The 22893-nt window shown below is 35.0% G+C and overlaps 1 protein-coding gene across 4 annotated transcripts in view; it reads right to left on the minus strand.

The window, feature by feature from the left end:
* CDH18 (cadherin 18) overlaps positions 1–22893 on the minus strand; it is a 970896-nt gene that overhangs the window by 318415 nt on the left and 629588 nt on the right. For all 4 annotated transcript variants that reach the window (XM_032861903.1, XM_032861902.1, XM_032861905.1 and 1 more), the window contains one exon: positions 4818–5302. In XM_032861903.1, coding sequence (XP_032717794.1) covers positions 4818–5045 — 228 coding nt within the window. In that variant the 5' untranslated portion in view covers positions 5046–5302. The remainder of the gene's footprint in view (positions 1–4817; positions 5303–22893) is intronic.

A 22893-nucleotide genomic window follows, 5' to 3' on the forward strand; every position in this document is an offset into this window, starting at 1 on the left:
TACATATGTTTAAATATTTGCAACATGAACTAGTTAGAGTCAATATACTTTGCAATGACAACCTGCGCATCTAGGGTATAATCTATTAGGAAACATGAGACATGGAAAACAGCTAATAACAAGTAGCTAAAAAACAGAAATTCAACTGTATTCTAAGCTGTAATTTATGGTCTCTAACATAAGCATTCCCACTTTCACACCATTTTTTATTTGATAAGTAATATATCCTAATATATGTGACAAACTATATATGTTAAGGCCTGAAGAATGTTATTTTTATCTTGTGTCACTAATTCTGAACACCAATGGCCTCACATTTCAAAAGATTCCAGGTCAAATACAAATATGGTTCAGTCAAGGAGAGCCTGGGTGGCTCAGTGAGTTGAGTGTCTGCCTTTGGCTCCCATCATGATCCGGGCATTCTAGGATGGAGCCTCATGCCGGGCTTCTTGCTCAGTGGGGAGTCTGCTTCTCTCCCTCCATCTGCCCATCCCCCCCATGCTCTCTCACTCACTATCTCAAATTAATAAATAAATAAAATCTTTTAAAAAAATATGGTTTAGTCAAAGAATGCTAGGACTTTCTTGTCTTTCTGATCCTAGCCATTCTGCCAGGTGAAATGAAATATTGCCTTAACTCTGTCAGAGTGGCTGGAATCAAAAAGAAAAATAATAGCAAGCCTTGGCAAGGATTTGAAGAAAAAGAAACCTTCTTGCCCTATTGGTAGAGGTGTAAACTGATGCTGTCACTGTAGAAAAGAGTATGGAGTTTCCTAAAAAAATTAAAAATAGAATTATCATATGATCCAGTAATTGCACACATGGGTATTACCCAAAGAAAACAAAACACTAATTCAAAAAGATATATGCACCCTTATGTTTAGTCAGCATCATTCACAATAACAAGGATATGGAAACATTTCAAGTGGCTGATGGATAAATGGGTAAGGAAGATGCAGTGTGTGTGTGTGTGTGTGTATGTGTGTGCGCACACACACACATATGAAGGAATATGATTCAGTCATAAAAAAGAATGAGCTCTTGCCATCCACAACAACTTGGGTGGACCTAGACGATGCAACGATGCAACGTAAGTGAAATAAATATAACAGAGAAAGACAAATACCAAATGATTTCACTCATATATGGAATTTAAAAAACAAAACAAACAAAAAAGAGATCAAGGAACAATTAAATACAAAGAACAGACTGGTAGTTGCCAGAGGAGAGGTGGAAGAGGGGATGTGTCAAATAAAGGGTATTGACAGTTCTCTTGTCATCATGAGCACTGAGTAACGCAGAGAACCACTGAATCATTACACTCTACAACTGAAACTAATGTAACACTGTATGTTAGTTATATGTCAAAAAAGAAAACACTGGGAGAAAAAAAAAAAACAAAAAAATACTAGGAATTCCTATGTTAAAATAATAAATTTTTATAAAGCAGAAATTATAAACAAAGTCCAAAGACAAATGTCAACTGTGAAAAAACTATTCATCACTTACTTATATCATTGGCAAGATAGTATACTTACTATATAAAGAACTATTATTATTGATAAGTCAAAGAGTCTAACAAAAGAATTTATTATCAAAGGACATGGACAGTTAGTAAAAAAAAATTGTATCTCTCAAATATGAATTTCACTCATTATAGGAGAAATATACACTAAAAATACACAAAGATGCTATTTTTACCTATTATATTTGCAAAATTCCAAGTTTTACAATCCCATTATTGGCATTGCTGTCGAAAGATAGTCACTCTTACATCAGGGAGAGAAGTGCAAAATACTACATTACCTATGGAGGGGGATCAAGTAATACTACCAAAATTAAAGATTTATTTATCTGAATCAGAATCTCACTTTTGGAAATTTCTACCACAGACATAATATATGTTAAATATGTGTAGAAGAGCACTCATTACATAATTGCATGAAATAGGAATGAAACAACAACAATAAAAATTAAAACACCACAGTTAATAAACATTCATTAAAATATCTATGAGGCAATTGTACCCCAGTGAAAATGATGAAGTCAAAAATCTCTCCATTTGAAAATTTCAAAATTTTCAAAAATTCTCTACATCATAAAAGCAATTATTAGTGAGATTTGGTTTCAATAATTTCAAATAATTATCACAACTATTAACATGACTACAAAAGTTTATAGCTCAGGGAGCACTTTTCTTGGATTACCATTAGATCATTACAGCAGGCACTGAGATAGATACTGTAAGTGTTAAGATGAAGTAGTCCCAGGACTTGCTTCTAAAGAATCCACAGTATACTAGGTGAGGCAGGCATCCTAACTAGGAGCTCACAAACATTTCCTGCAAATGCCATTAGTAAATATTTTAGACTTGGAGTGCCTTGCTTTCTCTGGCCGCCTCTACATCCTACCAATGCAGCTTGAAAATAGCCATATACAATACATATATGCATAAGTGTGGCTGTATTATAAAAAACGCATTAGTCATGGAAACTGAAATTTGAATTTCATATAATTTCCATATGTCACAAAAATTATTTTTTTATAAAAAATCAAGAATTTAAAAATGAGAACAACCCAAAACTTGTTTAGTATGTAGGCAGTACCAAAAATGTGCACGGGCTGAATTTGGCACACAAACTATAATTTAACTGACCCACGATCTAAGCCATAAACTAACCTTCATAGCTGAATTAGTATCAGAAATACCAAACAACATTTCCCAGTTTTACCATTAAGGACACAGAAATACAGAGAATCAAAGAGACTTCCCACTGTAATACAGATAATAAGCAGAGAAGCTATAACTCAAACCTAGCTTTTCACTTACTAATCATTGGTATCTCATGAAGGGAATGAGTCTACTCCAATGATGGATGGTTGGTGGATGGCATAAATTTTAGTTGTGATAGCTTATATAAAATTATATATTTATAGTCTTTTAAAAATCTGTGATGTTTTTATGCATGTATATAGTAAGAGGTGAGTGGAAAGAATCTATAAAGGAAGATTAGAATAGAGGAGAAAGACCAAGTGAGTGGATTAGGTCCGATAGTGAGTAAGAGAACCACATCCTTGGGTATGACCATTATATTTGTCTACTGTTACTATAAACAATAGAGCAGATAGCAATTTCTTCAGAACCTTCACAAATATGAATAGCGTCATAGACCTCCACTCCCGCATGGTGGGTAACAAGCTTTCAACCCTATGTTCATCAGCACTCCAGCCCAGAAAGAATGTTTGAAATTGACCTACCTTCATCATTTACCAAATGAGATGACGCAAAACGAAATGAAGGTTGTCTAATCTGTCCCTTTCGAGCAAATTTTTTTTTCACTTAGATTTAACTGACAAGAAATATACATAACAGAATATATATATATATATATATACACACACACATATATATATATAAAATAAAATGTGTTTTCCTTTTGGTATACCCCTAAAGGGAGGAAATATTTTGTTTCTTATTTTTCTCCTTTCCAAGGATAATAAATTATTACAGAAAAGTATTTTGAAGTTCACAAGCAAAAAACTTTCAAGTAATTCCATATATTACATTTTTATTTCAGCACATTTGTTTTCATTTACTTTGCGGAATACTTTGCAGGGAATAAAAAGAAAATGATAAAGATGAGTTGCTTTGTCTCATTTTAATATGCATATAAGAAAATGACTGAATGGTTTCAGATCTTTTTTTATATACCACATTCTGACTCTGCAGCTCCTACTGGCTATGGAAAACACAGCTGCAACCCAGTGCCTCCCTGTTGCATGAGGGGTAAAGCAGATGGTTCGTGATCCTGAACTGCCGGCATGTGAGGGAAGCACCGTGGCTTGGATGGAGAACTTTTTTTTTTTTTTTTTTTAAGTACTAACAGTACTAAAGTGAAAATAAATAGTCAAGCAGGGAGACGGAATTCACTGAGCCTGAAGTCATGGAGATTCTACTGGCATGCTTACTGTTTCTCCCAGAGGTACTGAACTAATCTAAGTGATTGTCTCCCACGATCCATAATTCATCAGAAGGTCTCTCTACCTCTCATGCTATTCTCTACCCTGGAGCGTATACGACACATGGTTAAGTTGTCCCCTATTACTGAGCACACAATTTCCTAATGGGTTTGATAAGCCATTAAACTGTCTTGTATTTTTGAGAGAAAAGGAAGCTGGTCTGAAGTTATTGATTATTTTATCAACTCTATTCTTTTGGAATGTTAAGAAAATCTGTACCTGCTGTGTATATTCAATGTGTATTTAAAATATATCAGCATTTGAGTGGAAATTAATTTGGGGAATTGAAAAAATACCCATGTGCTTTTAAAAGATGACTTAAATTCAAATACAATTTCTGTAACAATTAATAAAAATAAGTCAGGTGTCATGAAAAAGTGTGTTCTTTTTGCTTCATGTGCATTAGCAATAGATTAAAAACTGTAAATATCAATGTGCCAATAAATGACTTTGTGAATTCCAATATACCTTTATGGTAATAAAGGCAAAATTGCCCAATTGTGTGTTCAATTAAATATTTCCATTTTATACAAAAGAATGTAGAGAGTAATATACCGGCTAAGATCCAGTCCAGCACGGATGAACTAATGTTTAGGGATGTTTAGGGAGAGGTGACATGACTGCTAAAGTTCTCTTTTTTTTTTTTTACAGTCATTATTTTAAACCATTTTGCATAAGAAATAGTATTCTGTAGTATATTTCATTCTACTTTCCATGTCTTTTCCAAAACCAACCCAACGCCACTCTTGTCTTATCCCATAATTTCTTAGAATAGGAAAAAGAATAAGAAAAACTTACTTTTCCAACATACTGAGGATCTGGTCCCATATGTTCTTCTAAAACAAAGAACTGATTCCAAACCCATCCCCTTTTGGGACGGTGGTGGACTTCGGTTTCACCTTCAATATGTTTGGTCTGGTTTCTGGTCACCTTGATGGAGCTGTGGTGAGCAGTTCCATAACACCTCTGCACAAAACAGAGACACACTAGGACTGGACAGATGCAAGATGTGCTCGTAATTTTCATTGTAAGATAGCTTTCCAGTTCACAGTCTCCTTTCTTTTCCTTGTCAGTTACAAAAGCTTAGTGCGCATTCAAGAGAGAAGCCAGAGCATCTTTTGAAAGGACAGTCCAAAGTAAATTGTTTAGCGTGTCCATGATTTAACTGCCCATCAGGGAAAGGTCAGACTACATTTACATCCTGAAACACTTGGGAGAATCAAAGCTGTAGTTGTCTGATTTCAAATCTTCACAGTAAGTGAACACGGACAATCATTTTCTACCTAATGGAAAGAGAGAAAATTATATATATTAAAAAACATGGTCACTCTGAATGCAAATTATAATATTTTATAGTATGAGACTGATAAGAATCTATACAAATTCTTTTGGAAATACATGCAAACATGCATACACGTAGTCATGCATAAGCCTACATACTACAAACATTTTTATAAGGACCTCCTTATCTGTGCTGTTTTCAATATTTAAAAACAAATTTATATAAATACATATATATGTTACTATTTATATCTATATATGTATATATTTGTATTTTAAAACAATTTATGTATTTGAATATTTGTTCATATATACATATATATGCATATTTGTGTATTTATATACGTGTGTATATAAAATCTTTTGAAAAAACAGAAATGTAGCTCTAAGGAATGCAGAAACGCTCAGAAACTGACCATGAGTATTTGCACATGTGTAATATGATCTCTTAGAATATGTGATCTATTAGGCACTCCATAGTAAGTGTAAATTTTGTTTGCTTTTGTGTTTATTTTTATTTTTTTTTTGTTAAATGTGATACAAATTCACAACACATGCTATGCTTGGATTACATACTACATGTGACTCACTGTACATCAACAAAATACTCAAAATTCTTTAGCGTTGAAAAATTGTCATAGATCAAGGAAGCAGGTACTTGAATTTCTTAGTACATAAAATAGAAGAAAATAAAACACAGCAGAAAAGATGACTGAAAAGAAATGTATGCAATTTAAAATAACTCCATATATGGGGATCAGATTGGCACAGCTGAATATGAGTGAGAGAGCATCAATAGGCTGAATTATAGCTTGACTGGACTTTGAGAGGCCTGTGAGGTGTGGTCTTCACATACAGGCAAAACGGATTTCAAGATTGGGGGTGACATTCAAGTAATTGTAACAGCTATGTAAAGAAAAGTAAAAGGAACTAAAGAGTGGTGGCAAAAAGAGCAGGAGGAGATGCTCTGATTTTTAAACAAGAAATATTGAGGAATTGGATTTAGATTTTAGTATAATTGACAATAAAGCAAAGCTTTAGTAACATTTCTGGAAGAGAAGAGACAGGAGAAGAGAAAAAAAAGGTTGACCCTAAAATTATTAGCTTATAAAAACATGAAACTGTGTAGCAAATTTTGCTGTACTTTTTATATGTGTATTTTCTTTATTTTTTAAAGATTTTATTTATTTTACAGAGAGAAAGACAGAGCACAAATTAGGGAGTGGAGACAGAGAGAGAGGAAGAAGAGGCTCCCCTCTGAGCAGGGAGTCTGATGAGGAGCTTGACCCCAGGACCCTAACTAAGATCATGATCTGAGCAGAAAGTAGATGCTTAACTGACTGAGACAAGCAGGCACCCCTCTATGTGGGTTTTAATACATATTTAGAAAAAAAAATTGTATTCAAGATTATAGCTGTTCTAGCTAGTACAAATCTTAGATGAATCACTTTCTCATTTCATGAAATTCACTCCTGTACACCAACACAAACTGAAATGTAGATCTGAGTGAATTACAAGGTGAATGACATGATGATAAGAGGATTTAGCAAACGGAATATACATAAGTAGCCACAGGATAATTCTTTCACACTGAGATAAATATTTATATCAAGTCAGGAATTTTAAAAAATCTCAGATGGGGGGGGCACCTGGGTGGTTCTGTTGTTAAAGTGTCTGCCTTCGGCTCAGGTCATGATCCCCGGGTCCTGGGATCCAGCCCCACATCAGGCTCCCGGCTCAGCGGGAAGCCTGCTTCTCCCTCTCCTGCTTTCCCTGCTTGTGTTCCCCTCTCGCTGTACCTCTCTTTGTCAAATAAATATATAAAATCTTAAAAAAAAAAAAAAAATCTCAGCTGAGACTTAGAATATGGTGGTTTTCTCTATCAGTATCTCTCCCCATAGTTAGGGTTAATGGTTATACTTTTTTACCAGTTGTGCAAGAATTGTATTGGGCTAGAACTAGGATTTAATTTTAATTATCTGGTAAATACAACTTGAAGTTTGCAATTTTTTATGGAAGCAAAAGATAAATATTTCACTGACTGAAATTAAAGTTGACCCAAAAGTCTATTTTTAATTTATTTTTACTTTTTTTTTTTTAATTGGCCAAAGATCTTAACAGACGTCTCTCCATAGAAGATAAACAGATAGCAAATATGAAAAGATAATCCACCTACGCCATCAGGGAAATGCAAATTAAAATAATGATAAGATACAACTACACACCTATTAGAAATGGTAATTGTCTGAAACACTGACAATACCAAATACTTATGAGGATGAAAAGCAACAGGAATTCTCATTCATGAGTGGTGGGACGCAAAGTAGCAATACTATGAAAGTCAATTTGGCAGTTTCTTATAAAACTAAACATACTCTTATCATACAACCAGCAATTATGCTTCTTGTTATTTACCCAAAAGAGTTGAAAACGTATGTCCACACAAAAACCTGCATGTGAATACTAATAGCATCTTGGTTCATAATTGCCTAAAGTGACCAGCATTTCCTCAATAGGTGACTGGATAAACTGTGGAATGCCAGACAATGGAGTATTATCCAGCACCACAAAGGAATGAGCTATCAAATCATGAAAAGACATGGAAGAAATGTAAATGCATATAACTAAATTAAAGAAGTCAATCTAACATATTTTTTTAAAATACCATTGTAGCTCCAACATGATGAGAGCACTGGAAAGTCAGAAAAAAAGCAAGTTTTCTTTCCTTCTTTTCCCCCCAACAATGCACTTGTAGTACAAACATGTGAATCATCTAATTTCTTTGAGTCTCAATTTTCTCATCTACTAAAATTTGTGGCTTAAATAATTGATTTTAATATTTTTTAGTCTAATAAATTATTTGGATAATTTTATATACTTTTTATGTATCAACAGACAATTTTCAAGTCACAGATTTCAAAAAAGAAACTTTAGTTGTTCTTCTTAGAAGTCAAGTTGATGAATATATAAAAGGTGTTATCTTAATACTTTCACACCATTTGGTGTGATTTTTAAATGAAATTAACATCTTTGCCCTTTATGCTAAGTTGTTTAACAAAGCATAATTCATGAGTGAAGGTGAAGAAAGTAGTTTTTCTAGTGCATTACAGATATATACAATGAATGTGTTCTTTATAATATTGATCTTGTCTGGCATTCCAAAAATATATAAATGCATTTTAATCTGCAAGTTTATCTTTAGAATCTCTACTATGATAATTATAAAACAATAAATAAGGCTCTGTGGAGTGAAAGAACAAATGTAAATATTACTACTGTACTTATGTAAGTAAATTCATTTACGATGAGGAGAGAGAACTCCAAATATAAAAATTTGGTCTATTTTAAGAAATTGATCCCTGCACAGGTTAGAAAGAATTAAAATACAAATTACAATAAAATATTGAGACTAACACAGTAGAAATATGTTGCAGACATCTGACATTTTCTGATTAAGCAGAACTCAAACACCTTCCCTACTTTCATGGAACAATCCGATATATGAACCTCTGAACTCTTAGGGATCTGACACACTTTCTTCTTACAGCCTTTTAGTTAGAATATATACCAATGACATGTGCATGTTAATTATATTTTCCAGTACCCTGAAACAAATGATGGATGAATGGAGACAACTGAGAAATTTTCACAACAGTGGTGAGGTTCTCAAGGTCAAGATGTAGTAGCCCTGACTCCAGCAGCCTTGTGGGCAAGTCTACCGGCAGTTGCATGAACTAAGAGTCATTCTAGCTACATTGTTTCAGAGGTGAAACACTGCTTCCAGCTACTCACTCCTTCAGCCATAGTAGCATTAGTAACAGTGTACTATGAGTCAAAGGACATGGCCTCAAATGTTCTTCTTGCAGAACACTATCACATTTTTATAAGCATTTTTTTCTCTGAGCGTCACATTTTTCATTTATGAATAAAGATTCTCATGAATTATCTTTGAGCATGTGCAGCAATCTGATTATTTGAATTTATGATTTAATAACTGAGATTATTTATGAATTATTTTCCTTACACTGAGTTACTCACATGACCCAAGATTAAATAGGTGTTTATAGATATCCAGTGCAGGCATTCCTTCTGAGGGCTCCGAGGAAACAATATTCTTATATTCTTAGAGAAATGGATTCTCACATTTATCCCAAACGTTATGTGCATTTCACTGGATTTTTTTTTTTTTACCAATTGGTTAACTTTTAAGCTTTGAACTCTACAGAGGTCTAGGGAATGTCTTTTGTTCTTTCTTTCTTTCTTTCTTTCTTTCGTTCTTTCTTTCTTTCTTTTTTTCTTTCTTTCTTTCTTTTTAAGAAAGTGCTGTCCTCTTTATTATTTTGAAAAAAAAAAAAAAGTCTTTGTAAAAACAAAAAAAATACTCTGTAGACTTTATTTCATGATTTTATCATTCCAGTCTCCATAGGTGACATGTGAAATTCCACATATTCAAAAATCCTAGAATTATAATTGCCACTAAGTTCTAAACTCTAGAATTACACGTTACTTAGTAGGAATTTATCTGACTTTACACAGAGCAAGCCTAGTTTAAGCATAAAATGTCAGGAAGATAAAGCACAATGGAAAGTCCGTATTATTTGGAATTACTTTCAGGGGGAGATATAAGAAAAACATCCTGTGTGGAGAAGTATGAGTCAATGGGAACATGATGTTCAATACACCTAAGCGGGGCTTCCCAACTGTCAAACCTGTATATTCACCAGATGAGAAAGCTGTTCTTTGTGTCATCTTGAAGATAAAGCAACTTAACTTTTCCATGATGAATTATTTAAAGCCGTCATACGGTCAGGCAGATTTAAATATAAGGGAATTCATTTTATGTTTGAATTCTGGCATACTTATACAGATGAAAGTTACAAATACTGAGCAAGAGCCATTTTAAGTTTAATAAATAATTATTTAATACTTATCTATATAGACAGGTGTGTGTGTTTGCATTACCTTCAGGATGTTCTAAAATCTTGTGGTTACAGGCATAACTCCCATTGCTGGCAAGATGTGTTCTCAGGCATATGTCTGATGCTAGAGCTATGGTTTCCATCACTTTTGGATTAAATGATCAAGAATATTGGTATCATTCTCTTTTTCTAAATCTAGTTCTTGTTTAATTTCTAATGATATTGACTTCTGAGTTTTGTTTTACCTTCTTGTCCTTCAATATTTTTACTGTGAGAAAACAGTTGTTTTTCTCTTTCAATTGGTAATTTATCTGTTTAGCAATTTTACTCTTCTCAATCTGTGTCAACTGGAACCCTCTTACAGTCAAAATGCATATACTCCTAAACCACAGAGACTGTGGAGGCTTTGCCTAAATTTGTTTCATCACTAGGTTGATCACCAAATCAATATTTTCAATCACAGTCTGACCTTTTCAGGACATTCCTATAGCCCCAAAGTTTGAGCTGACAAATTGTATTTGCTTAAAGGAGGTACACACATAAATATATATGTACATATATATTTAAAATCACCTCAAAGTATGCCTCTCTCAAAAATATAATATAAAAATAACATAAATCAGAAAGCATTACCTTTTTCATATTGTGTTTTTCTGTTAGAGATAATATTGTGGGGCACTTAGGTGGCTCAGTCATTAAGCATCTGACTTCGGCTCAGGTCATGATCTCAGGGTCCTGGGATCGAGCTCTATGTCAGGCTCCCTGCTCAGCAGGGAGTCCAATTGTCCCTCTGTTCTTCCCCCAGCTTGAGCTCTCTCTCTCTCTCTCTCTCTCTCTCAAATAAAGTCTTTAAAAAATATTAATATTGTAAGTGTAACAGATATTAAATTTCATGTAGGTGGTTATGAAAACATTATGTGTGTACATACAGGCCTTACTCCCTCCACATGGCTCATTCCTCTTTCTTAGCCTTAAGAGCCTTACTCTCCAAATTCCATTTAGTAACACCTATCCTCTGAGGCCTAGTCTAACAAATGTTTCCCCACAAAGACCTCTCTGTTTTGGAGAAAAAAATCTCTTGCGGTCTCTTGTGTTTCTATACATCTTCTGAATGAGTGGCATTGACAGCTTTGTTTGATGCTATTTTTCCATGGGTACCTGTATAGCAAACAGCTGTGGAAGAAAGTTAGAACTTCCCTTTGGGGCAGAAAGCAGATTTATTTTCTGACTGGATTATGATGTCCTCTTTTAGGACAAGGATTAAAGAGGTCTGTTTGCAGACCCAATATAACACTGAAGATTCCAAAGCTTAGGGTTCCTTAGCCATGACCCGTAGTATGTGTATGGCTGCTTCACATTCCCCAACGGGATGTAAGGAGCAAGGAGAATTCATGCCACTTACTATAATATGGGTAAGGAGGTCTTCTCTGCTTCTGAGTCTCATAGGTTCTGTCCGCATCTCCAAAACTACGGCAGGCTAACTTGTTAGTTTGATAGTAGGGTAAAATCTCAAACCCTTCACTTGCAAGTCTGGATACCAAAGCTCAGTGGAATCATTTGAGCCTCTAAATTACCATAGCATTAGCCAATCCTGTTTTATTATGGTAGACTGGCATTCTAATAATTTATATAGATGTTATTTAATTTTTCCTTTGTGTAAGGTTTTTTTGGTTTTATTATTTTGTTTGTTTTGTTTTGTGTTTAGTCTCACACTGTGCATTTTCTATATCCTGTGAAGTACTTCTTATAATGAAGCCAATAAGTTAATGTTTGTTGAATGAAAGCTAAATGACAAATAGACAAATTAATTCAGAATGTGTGCTGCAAGAGTAGTGTGAAGATACCAAATTTCAAGTTCAAATATTTAATCTTAAAAATGTTTTACAGAAAAACTTTTTAAAAGCATGCTTTGATTTGGTTAACATTATACTTCGCTTCACTTCAAAGACTGTCACAATCAAAGACACAAATATTGGATAAGAAAATCATATTTTATCAATAAAATCCTGCTTTTTCACTAAGTTCCTCTTTACACAGAGGCAATTAAGGAAGCTATTCAAATATTGAGCCAAATAGGCATTCGTGAATTTGCAGTTATTCTATTATTTATAGATCAAAATACATGCACAGACATTGCTACTGTGTTGACTAAGAATAAATAAATAAAAGGAAATAAAATAGAGACTATCATTCATGGTGTCACTATTTTTTCTGTCTCGAGACAAATTCTATTACTGTTAGAATAATGTAAATATATTTATATGGAGTTTTATTTTAATATTTTATGTATTCCTGAACTTATACACATAGTAGGAAGGACAATGTCCTGAAGATACATGAGAATATAAGATGATAATCACAATATTGCTCTACTTGGCTGCAGTAGCTAATATAAAATTACTCCAGATTTTCATGTGGCTGACTCTATTCTTCCTAAAGTCTAGCTAACACTGCTCAAAAAATTAGAAAACAAAAATAGAAGAAAATGGTAGTACCAAAAACAATGTTTCTGACCTTATCCATACATGTCTGAGTAACAAATAGATATTATGAATTTCTTTGACTTCTAATAGTATTTCCACATATCACACTATTTTTTTTAGGTTTTTTTATTTATTTATCCAACAGACAGAGATCACAAGTAGGCAGTAAGGCAGGCAGAGAGAGAGGAGGAAGCAGGATCCCCGCTGAGCAGAGAGCCCAATGCGGGGCTCGATCCCAGGACCCTGGGATCATGACCTGGGCCGAAGGCAGAGGCTTTAACCCACTGAGCCACCCAGGCGCCCCCCCACATATCACACTATTTTTATGTTTAGTGTATATTCCTGTTGTACACAACACACACACACACACACAAAGTATGCATACACATATCATCTAAGATGATAGAGTTTCATGAAATAAATTTCTAAAATGGTTATTCAGTTTGATTTAAAATATCAAAAGCACTACTGGTACAGACTCCTGGTGGTCTAACTCACTATCTGGTTTCCAACACTGAGCCCTCCATACATCTTGCCAGGAATTATGTCCCTGTGCCTCACTTACTCAGAATAGACACTATTTTTCCTAGCCTCTGTTGTGGCTGGATATGGCCTCATCACTAAGTTCTAACCTATGGTATATAAGCAGAGTATTATCTTGCAAGATCCCAGGAAATTTCCCTAGAAGACGTTGATTGGTGTTTTATCTATTCTTTCCCCTTCATCTTGACACTTGAATCCTGAATGTGATGGTTAAAACTCCCTTTGGCACCATGACAATGAGCATCACAGCGTGGAGATAGAGAAAGCAAGCAACTTTATCCCAGAGAACACTGTAGAGTTCAACCTCCATGAAATCCCTGAGCTGCCTTCCTCTGAGCTCAGTTAATAGAGAAAATATTTCAGGTCTTTTATGTTTGTTACTCAGAGCTGAATTTAACCCTAATTTAAGAACCATAAAACTGAAATTGTATGTTTTCCAGCCGTTGGATTTCAGGAGTGAGGGTGCATGGGAAATAAAGTACAGAGGAAACTAAAAAAGGGAAAGGAAAATGGGGGAGTGTGTGGGGGGTGTGATGGCAAGAAGATAGATGACACTCTACCCTAACTTACGGAGGACTTATTTTTGGTGACAGTTTTTTTTTTTAATGCAACTTTTATCACAAATATTAAAATCCTGTTTTTCTCTTTTTCTTCTGAAGTAAGAAACTACATCTTGTGCTGTATCTGTGTCATTCATAGCATACAGGACTATGAAATGCAAATGAAAGGTGTGATGTGTAAAGTTCCCTTCAACCCCTCTGCCTTTGAAGTCTGTCCTCTCACTGTATAGAATTTCAACTCCTTGCTTGAAATTGCCCCCATGTCTCAGCATCACCTCCAGGAGAGAATCAAAACACTTTCAGATGAGATTCATGACTTATCAATATGTGGCACCTTCCCACTTTCCCTGTCATCGTCAGTGTCTGCTCAGAAAACACCTACTCATATTTTCCACACTGTCTCCTGACTATGCTGGGCTCTTGCTAGTCTTCGTGCCTTTGAGCAAGCTGTTTCGTCTAAAGGAAAAGCCCATTTTTCTGTTTTAATGATCAGTGAGTCACCAGTCTCCCAAGTGAGTCTCCAGAGCCCATCCACTCTGCCACCCCCTGGTCCCTCTGTTGTCATGAAAGAGTCCAGAATATGCCACTCGGGCATGTAGGATATTTTAAGTTAAGGTTACTTGAAACGGAACAGATGCAAAAGGGCACTCTGATCTTCCCAAAGGCAAGAGATAATATCCCAATGTGAAAGAAGTCCTCTCTAGAGCAGAAGGAGCCAAACATTCTTGTCACCAAGGATGAGAAGTTGAGGCCAAGACAAATCTGTTAAAAGAAAAGAAAAAAAAAAAAAAAGGAAAAAAAGAGACTTGCTAAACTCTTACCTTTCTAGTCATGTCCTTCTACCCAGTTAACTAACTAGCCCAAGCCCCTTTGCCTTGGGACATTTTTCACAGTTTACTACTCCGCATCCAATTCATTATAGAAGAGTCTGGCTTAAATGCTTTTTATCAGTTTTTATTTCCTGAGATAGGTTCCTATGTCATGTAAAACTTACATGAAATACATTTATATGCTTTGCTCTTACTGATGTTTCATTACAGGAACACCAGACAAGAACACATGACTTAGGCATTTACTTGTCTTCCAAACCCGACTATAACCTCCAGCCAGAACTTAACTTTAATCTTTATGCTCTAAACTGATTAGCATAGTCTGGGGCTCACAGTCAAGACTCAGCTAAATGAACAAATAAAATGGGGTTTGGCTTCTCTGAGTTTTGAGCGACCCACTGAGTAGTCAGGTGACTGTGGCCCAATTTTCCCATAAGTCAAATAGGTGTCATAACTTCACGAGTCTCTGTAAGAATTATTCAGAGTTATGGTTACAGTCAAGAATACCTATGATTCGAAGGCCAGTGACACTGTTGAGAAAATAAAAATTAAAGTATGTCTGTTAAATTAAGAGTGGCTACTCTTTACATGAAATACGTTCCATGCATCACTGCAAAGTTTTATTGGATTATTACTCATGAGCTGGATATAAGAAAATGTTTTAATTATAATTTGAATTTTATATTTCTTAGAATAAATTAAAGCTAAACATTATTAAAATACAGAATTGTTACATAATGTCTTGATAATGAATACTTAATACTTGTATATCTTTTAGAGCTATGGCTTTCTATTTTAGAGCTAGGTTTTCTATCTGTATGATGTACATTATATATAATTTAGAAAAAAAATTCCTATATAAGATTTGAAAATGTTTTAAAACATGCATTTTAGAAAGGAACTACAATAAATGTCCCAAATTGAAGTATACCCAAAAAGATACTCAGTGATGAGTATAATAAAGCTCCAAAAGTTGAAAGAATTTAACTTTTCTGTAGTATGTATTTTTTTTTTTTTTTTTAAGAGAGAGAGGGTGAGCGAGCTATCTGGGGTATGGGTAGAGGGAGAAAGAAAAAGAGAAGCAGACTTCTCGCTGAGCGTGGAGGCTGACATGGGGCTTGATTGATCTCATGACTCTGAGATCATGACCTAAGATGAAATCAAGAGTTGGACACTCAACTGATTGAGCCACCCAGGCTCCTCTTTAATCATTTCCACAGTAAAGTAGCTCACCTTTCCTATAACAAGTAGGAATATAATTCTTTCTCTTTTGGGGTATTTTAGTTTCCTTAGTTTATATGGAATCTTCTTGGCTTAATTTAAATGTAATATGGAGCATCATGGTTCTTATTTGTAAGAAAATTAAATGTTAAAATTTTTTAAAAGATTTTATTTATTTGACAGAGAGAGAGCACGAGTGGGGGGGACTGGCAGGCAGAGGGAGACAGAGAAGCAGGCTCCCCATTGAGCAAGGAACCTGGCTTGGGGCTGGGTCCCAGGACCCAGACATGGGGCTGGATCCCAGGACCCTGGGATCATGACCTGAACCAAAGGTAGACACTTAACCAAATGAGCCACCTAGACACCCCGAGTGTTAAGAATTTTTATGCTATACACACACACACACACACACACACATACACATATATACATACACATACATATATAAACAAGATGTGTATATACATATATACATACATATGTATATACATATACATATATACATACATATTTAAACATATATACATATACACACATATATAAATAATATGTATATATGTGTGTGTGTGTGTGTGTATATACACACACACTGAAGTTTTATTTTATACATTAGTCAAACCAACTGTTAACAGTTTTCCTTAGAAAATAAAAATTGCTAAGGAGCCATAACAATTTTTAATGCTAAGTATTATATTTGTGAATGTCAATTAATGTTAAAATTGGATAAAATGTCCTAAACAGAAAAAAAGGCATGTGTAATGTTTTTATAAATTTATATTTAAAAAACTATGTTCAAATGGTCAGATGTTTGATAGAACGTCATATTTCTATTCTGGTTCAAATTCACCCTTTATTGTTACAATCATGCTCTTACCAATATAGCCAACTCCTGTATCACAAAATTATAGGAAATTTGTCCATTTTCATAAACTACACCTAAACAACATGGCTAAGAAGACATTTTATCATAGGCCATAGCCTCATGAAACTCTATACTCCACATGCTCAATAGTGATAGTAGTATGAACACACAGTGCATGTTCACGGGGCTTTGCACACTCTTCATCTTCTGAAAGGCCCTTAGAAACTGTCAACTTGTCCTTCAAACATGAGCACCATTCCCTCCCTATGTCCCCCAGTTGCAAATCCCACCACTACTCATGGGTCAGGTACTTCTCTGCACCTGCAGCATACTGTAAAGAGCATTTTATTTTGCACTATAAACTTCTACCACATTATTTATTTTTTTCAAGCTAGACTGGGAACTTCTTAAAAACAGGATGGATATCCATTTTTACTTTTCAAATACTTGGAGTAGCAGGATGGGCCTACAAAGGAAAATGTCCTTTGAATTAATTTCTGAATCACCTAATAACAAACATGAACTTAATCTAATAAATAGTTCAAAATAATGGCCTCAATGGTATAAAATACAATCTTGGTTTTCAATGAAAATTGAATTTTGATATGGCTTAATGATTTATAATTTTTGGTAATAGTAATAGAAGCCAAACCATTGCAAATCTAACACTGTAGGCAAATTTGCTGTCTGTTATTCATTCAATAAAAATTATTTTTCAAATTCTATTACATTGGGAATTAACGCACTGTGATCTCTCAAGATACCAATACTAAAAAAAAGAAATGAAAGAAACCTGTAAGTTTAATCGGAGAATAAGAGAAATAAAACATATATAAATAAGATTCAATATTGTCATAAAAATATTTTTCTTGAATTACAATATGTAAGTGCATTTCTCATATTTTTTTATTATTTGATTTCTACAAGAATACTGTGAAGTAACTGGAAAGAGATAAGAAGATAAGAAATGTATGAATAACATGCAAAATGAGTCCAAATGAGAAATAACATTTTCATGAGAAAATACAGTGTCATGTGGAGAAAGGGGAACTCTCTTACACTGTTGGTGGAAATGCAAGTTGGTGCAGACACTTTGGAAAACAGTGTGGAGATTCCTTAAGAAATTAAATATAGAGTGACCCTATGACCCTGCAATTGCACTACTGGGTATTTACCCCAAAGATACAGATGTAGTGAAGAGAAGGGCCATCTGTACCCCAATGCTCATAGCAGCAATGGCCACAGTTTCCAAACTGTGGAAAGAGCCAAGATGTCCTCCAACAGACAAATGGATAAAGAAGATATAGATAGATAGATTGATAGATACCACATGAAATATTATGCAGCCATCAAAAATGAAATCTTGCCATTTGCAACGATGTGGATGAAACTAGAGGGTATTATGCTAAGCAAAATAAGTCAATCAGAGAAAGACAATTATCATATGATCTCACTGATATAAGGAATTTGAGAAACAAGACAGAGGATCATAGGAGAAGGAAGGGGAAAAGATGAAGATGAAACCAGAGAGGGAGACAAACCATAAATAAGAGACTCTCAATCTCAGGAAACAAATTGAGGAGTGCTGGAGTGGAGGGGGGTGGGAGGGATGGGGTGACTGGTGGGTGGACCATGGGGAGGGTATGTGCTATGGTGAGTGCTGTGAATTGTGTAAGACTGATGAATCACAGACCTGTACCCCTGAAACAAATAATACATTATATATTAATAGAAAAAGAATAGATTACTTGTAGAAAGAATATTTAACAAACAAAAAGATAATAGCTGTTTTATCAGGGATCAGGTAATATCTTATTGTAGTTTTGATTTGCATGTCCCTCATTAGTGCAATTCAGCACCTTTTCATGGACTTGTTGGCCATCTGTATGCCTTTTTTGGAAGTATGTCTATATGGATCCTCTGCTCATTTTCAATCTGTTTCTTTGTTTTACTAGAGTTATATGAGTGCTTTACACATTTTGGATATTAATCCCTTTTCAGATATGATTTGCAAATATTTTTCATCATTCCATTTATTGCCTTTTCATTTTGTTGAATGTTTGCTGTGCAGAGACATTTTAGTTTGATGTAGTGCCATTTTTTTTTTTTTTTTTTGCTTTTACTGTCTTTACTTTTGGTGTAAAATACAAGAAATTATTGCCAAGATCATGTCAAGGAGTTTACGCTTATTTTTTATTCCATGGGTTTTGTAGTTTGGAGTCTTGCATTGAAGTATTTAATCCATATTGAATTAAATTTGTAATTAGTGCAAGACAAAGTTCTAATTTCCCTGTTTTGCAGTTTCCCTAGCATTATTCACTGAAGGGAGGATATTTTCCCCATTGTGTACTCTTCGTACTCTTGGATAGCCATTGAGTTTATTTCTGGCTCTTGATACTGTTCCATGGATTTATGTGACTGTTTTTATCCAAGTAATGTGCTGTTTAGTACTGATTTGTAGTATGATTTGAAATTAGGAGGTGTGATGCTTCCAGCTTTATTCTTTCTCAAGATTGTTTGGTTATTAGGGCCTTTTTTGGTTCTGTGTGAATTTTAGGATTTTTTTTTCTATTAATGTAAAAAATGTCATTTAGATTTTGATAAGGGTTGCTTACACTAAATCAGTAACTCACTTTGGATGGTATGGACATTTTAACAATATTAGGTCTTCTAATACATGAACATGGCATGTCTTTCCCATTTGTGTCTTTCATTTCTTTTAACAGTATTTGGTAATTTTCAGTGTACAAGTCTTATGTTCTTGATTAAATTTATTCTTGTGTTATTACTTTTAATCCTATTGTGCATAGAATTGTTTTCTTAATTCCCTTTCTGGATTGCTAGTGAATGGTGATGCAACTAATTTTTGTATGTTCATTTTATATCTTGCAACTTTGTTGAATTTGTTTACTAGTTCTAAGCATTTTTGTGTGGGGGAATGGATCTTCAGGTTTTCTCTATAAAAGATCATGTAATCAGTGATTAGATATAACTTTAGTTTTCCTCTACAATTAGTTGCCTTTAATCTCTTTTGGTTGCCCAGTTGTTCTGATTAGGACTTCTAATAATATGTTGAATACAAGTGGTAAGAGTGAGCATTATTGCTGGGTCCTGACAGCATTCTGAGACAGAAGAGTCAGAGGCCTGTCATTTGGGCATTGCCTTAAAAATTATCACAATGTTGGACATATTGTCTAGTCTTTCCTTTCCCTCCCCAGGGAGAGGCCGGGAGCTTAGAGTGTCTTCCCAAACGCATGGTACTCTGTTCCAGGAGGAAGGATTATGTTATGGTAAGAAGGTAACACAATCTTCCTACTACTTTTGATGTGTTTTGGTTTCATATTCACCTAAGGTACAGAAGCCATCATAACTAGTTTCTGGATTTCTCAGAATGGGAATTTGAATGAATGTCTCCATGTGAGGAAATATGGTCTAGGACTTCCTACTCTGCCATCTTACTGACAGTCATTCAAGACATGTAATTTTTCATGAATTGGCATGAGTAGACACTGGAGAGTTTTGAAAAGGGTGTAACATAAACTGATGTAAAGGAACACCCATATCCATGGAAATAATGGAACATGAGCGATCAATAGAATTAAATGAAGAACATATCTGAAGGACAGTTTCTATTTACTATAGCACCGAGAACCATAAGATACTTTGGAATAGACCTAACCAACGAGGTAAAGGATCTGTACTCGAGGAACTACAGAACACTTAGAAAAGAAATTGAAGAAGTCACAAAAAGATGGAAGAGCATCCCATGCTCATGGATCAGAAGAATGAACATTGTTAAAATGTCTGTACTGTCCAGAGCAATCTATACTTTCAATGCCATCCCGATCAAAATTCCACTGGCACTTTTCAAAGTGCTGTAACAAACAATCCTAAAATTTGTATGGAACCAGGAAAGACCTTGAATTGCTAAGGAAATGTGGAAAAAGAAAAACAAAACTGGGGGCATCATGTTGCCTGCCTTCAGGCTTTACTACAAAACCGTGTTCACCAAGACAGCATGGTACTGGTACAAAAACAGACACATAGACCAGTGGAACAGAGTAGAGAGTTCAGATATGGACCCATAATTCTATGGCTAAATAATCTTTGACAAACCAGGAAAAAATTATACAGTGTAGAAAAGACAGTCTCTTTAATAAATGGTGCTGGGAAAATTGGACAGCTATGTATAGAAGAATGAAACTCGACCATTCTCTTATGCCATACACAAAGATAAACTTGAAATGGATAAAAGACTTCAATGTGAGGCAGGAATCTATCAAAATCCTAAAGGAGAACATAGGCAGTAACCTCTTCAACATTGGCCACAGTAACTTCTTTCAAGACATGTCTCCAAAGGCAAAGGAAAGAAAAACAAAAATGGACTTTTGGGACTTTATCAAGATAAAAATCCTCAGCACAACAAAGGAAACAGTCAACAAAACAGAGGCTACCCACGGAATGGGAGAAGAAATTTGCAAATGACACTATAGACAAAGGGCTGATATCCAAGATCTATAAAGAACTCCTCAAACTCAACACTCAAAAACCAGATAATCACATCAAAAAATGGGCAGAAGACATGAACAGACACGTCTCCAAAGAAGACATACAAATGGATAACAGACACATGAAAAAGTGTCCATCATCATTAGCCATCAGGGAAATTCAAATCAAAACCACACTGAGATACCACTTTACCTCCAACAAGTGTTGGAGAAGATGTGGAGAAAGGGGAACCCTCTTACACTGTTGGTAGAAATGCAAGTTGGTGCAGCCACTTCAGAAAACAGTGTGGAGATTCCTTAAGAAATTAAAAATAGAGCTACCCTATGACCCTGCAATTGCACTACTGGGTATTTACCCCAAAGATACAGATGTAGTGAAAAGAAGGGCCATAGGTACCCCAATGTTCATAGCAGCAATGGCCACAGCCACCAAACTGTGAAAAGAGCCAAGATGCCCTTCAACAGATGAACGGATAAAGAAGATCTGGTCCATATATACAATAGAGTATTATGCCTCCAGCAGAAAGGATGAATACCCAACTTTTGTATCAACATGGATGGGACTGGAAGAGATTATGCTGAGTGAAATAAGTCAAGCAAAGAGAGTCAATTATCATATGGTTTCACTTACTTGTGGAGCATAACGAATAACATGGAGGACATGAGGAAAAGGAAAGGAAGAGTGAATTGGGGGAAATCAGATGGGAAGATGAAGCATGAGAGACTGTGGACTCTGAGAAACAAACTGAGGGTTTGGAGGGGGAGGAGAGTGAGGGGTTTAGGTGAGCCTGGTGGTAGTATTAAGGAGGGCACATATTACGTGGAGCATTGGGTGTGGTGCATAAACAATGAATCTTGGAACCCTGAAAAAATAAAATAAAATTTAAAATAAATAAATAAATAAATGAAGAACAGATCTAAAGACTATTTCAGAAGTGCAAGTGGGAGATAATGGTAGCTAAATATAAGGCATTATCATAGGAAGGATAAAGAGATCCAGCTAGCTCAACAGGTAGTATATTTATATACATTTATGTTAAGACTATGTGTTAGTCTTGAGGGTGGATGGGTTAGAAGGCAGAGAATTTAAATAGAATCATAAGATTTAAAGAATAACAAGGCGAGAATGTAGAGTCTATTTTCACTTAGTAAATGTATGCTACCTATAAGGCATCCGAAAGGAGATGTTGAGTTGGCCATCACCTAAACTAGTCTAGAGCTCAGTGGGGAAATCAGAAAAAAGATATTAGCATGTCAGCAGGATACTGAGATAACTTAAGGCTATTGGTTAATAAGGTCATATTGGAAGACATTGAAGTAGCAAAGAGTGTAGGGTGTAAGACTCGGTATTAGGAATTCAACATTTAGAATTAGAATTAGGAGGGGTGCCTGGATGGCTCAGTCAATTAAAGAACCAACTTTTGATTTTGGCTCAGGTCGTTATTTCAAGGTCCTGGGTTGGAGTCTGGAATCAGTCTCTTCATTCAGCAGGGAGTCTGCTGGATGATTTCTCTCCCTCTCCCTCTGCACCTACTCCTAACTGTGTATTCTCTTTCTCTCTCTATCTCTCTTTCAAATAAATAAATTAAAAAAAAAAAAAAAAAGTAAAGAATTAGGCACCTGTAAAAGAAAGAGAAGAAATATGTGGTTTGGTGGTAGTGGTGGAG

This window comes from Lontra canadensis, unplaced genomic scaffold (assembly GCF_010015895.1).
Source record: "Lontra canadensis isolate GAN:19392208 unplaced genomic scaffold, GSC_riverotter_1.0 scaffold22, whole genome shotgun sequence".
Classification (NCBI taxonomy): domain Eukaryota; kingdom Metazoa; phylum Chordata; class Mammalia; order Carnivora; family Mustelidae; genus Lontra; species Lontra canadensis.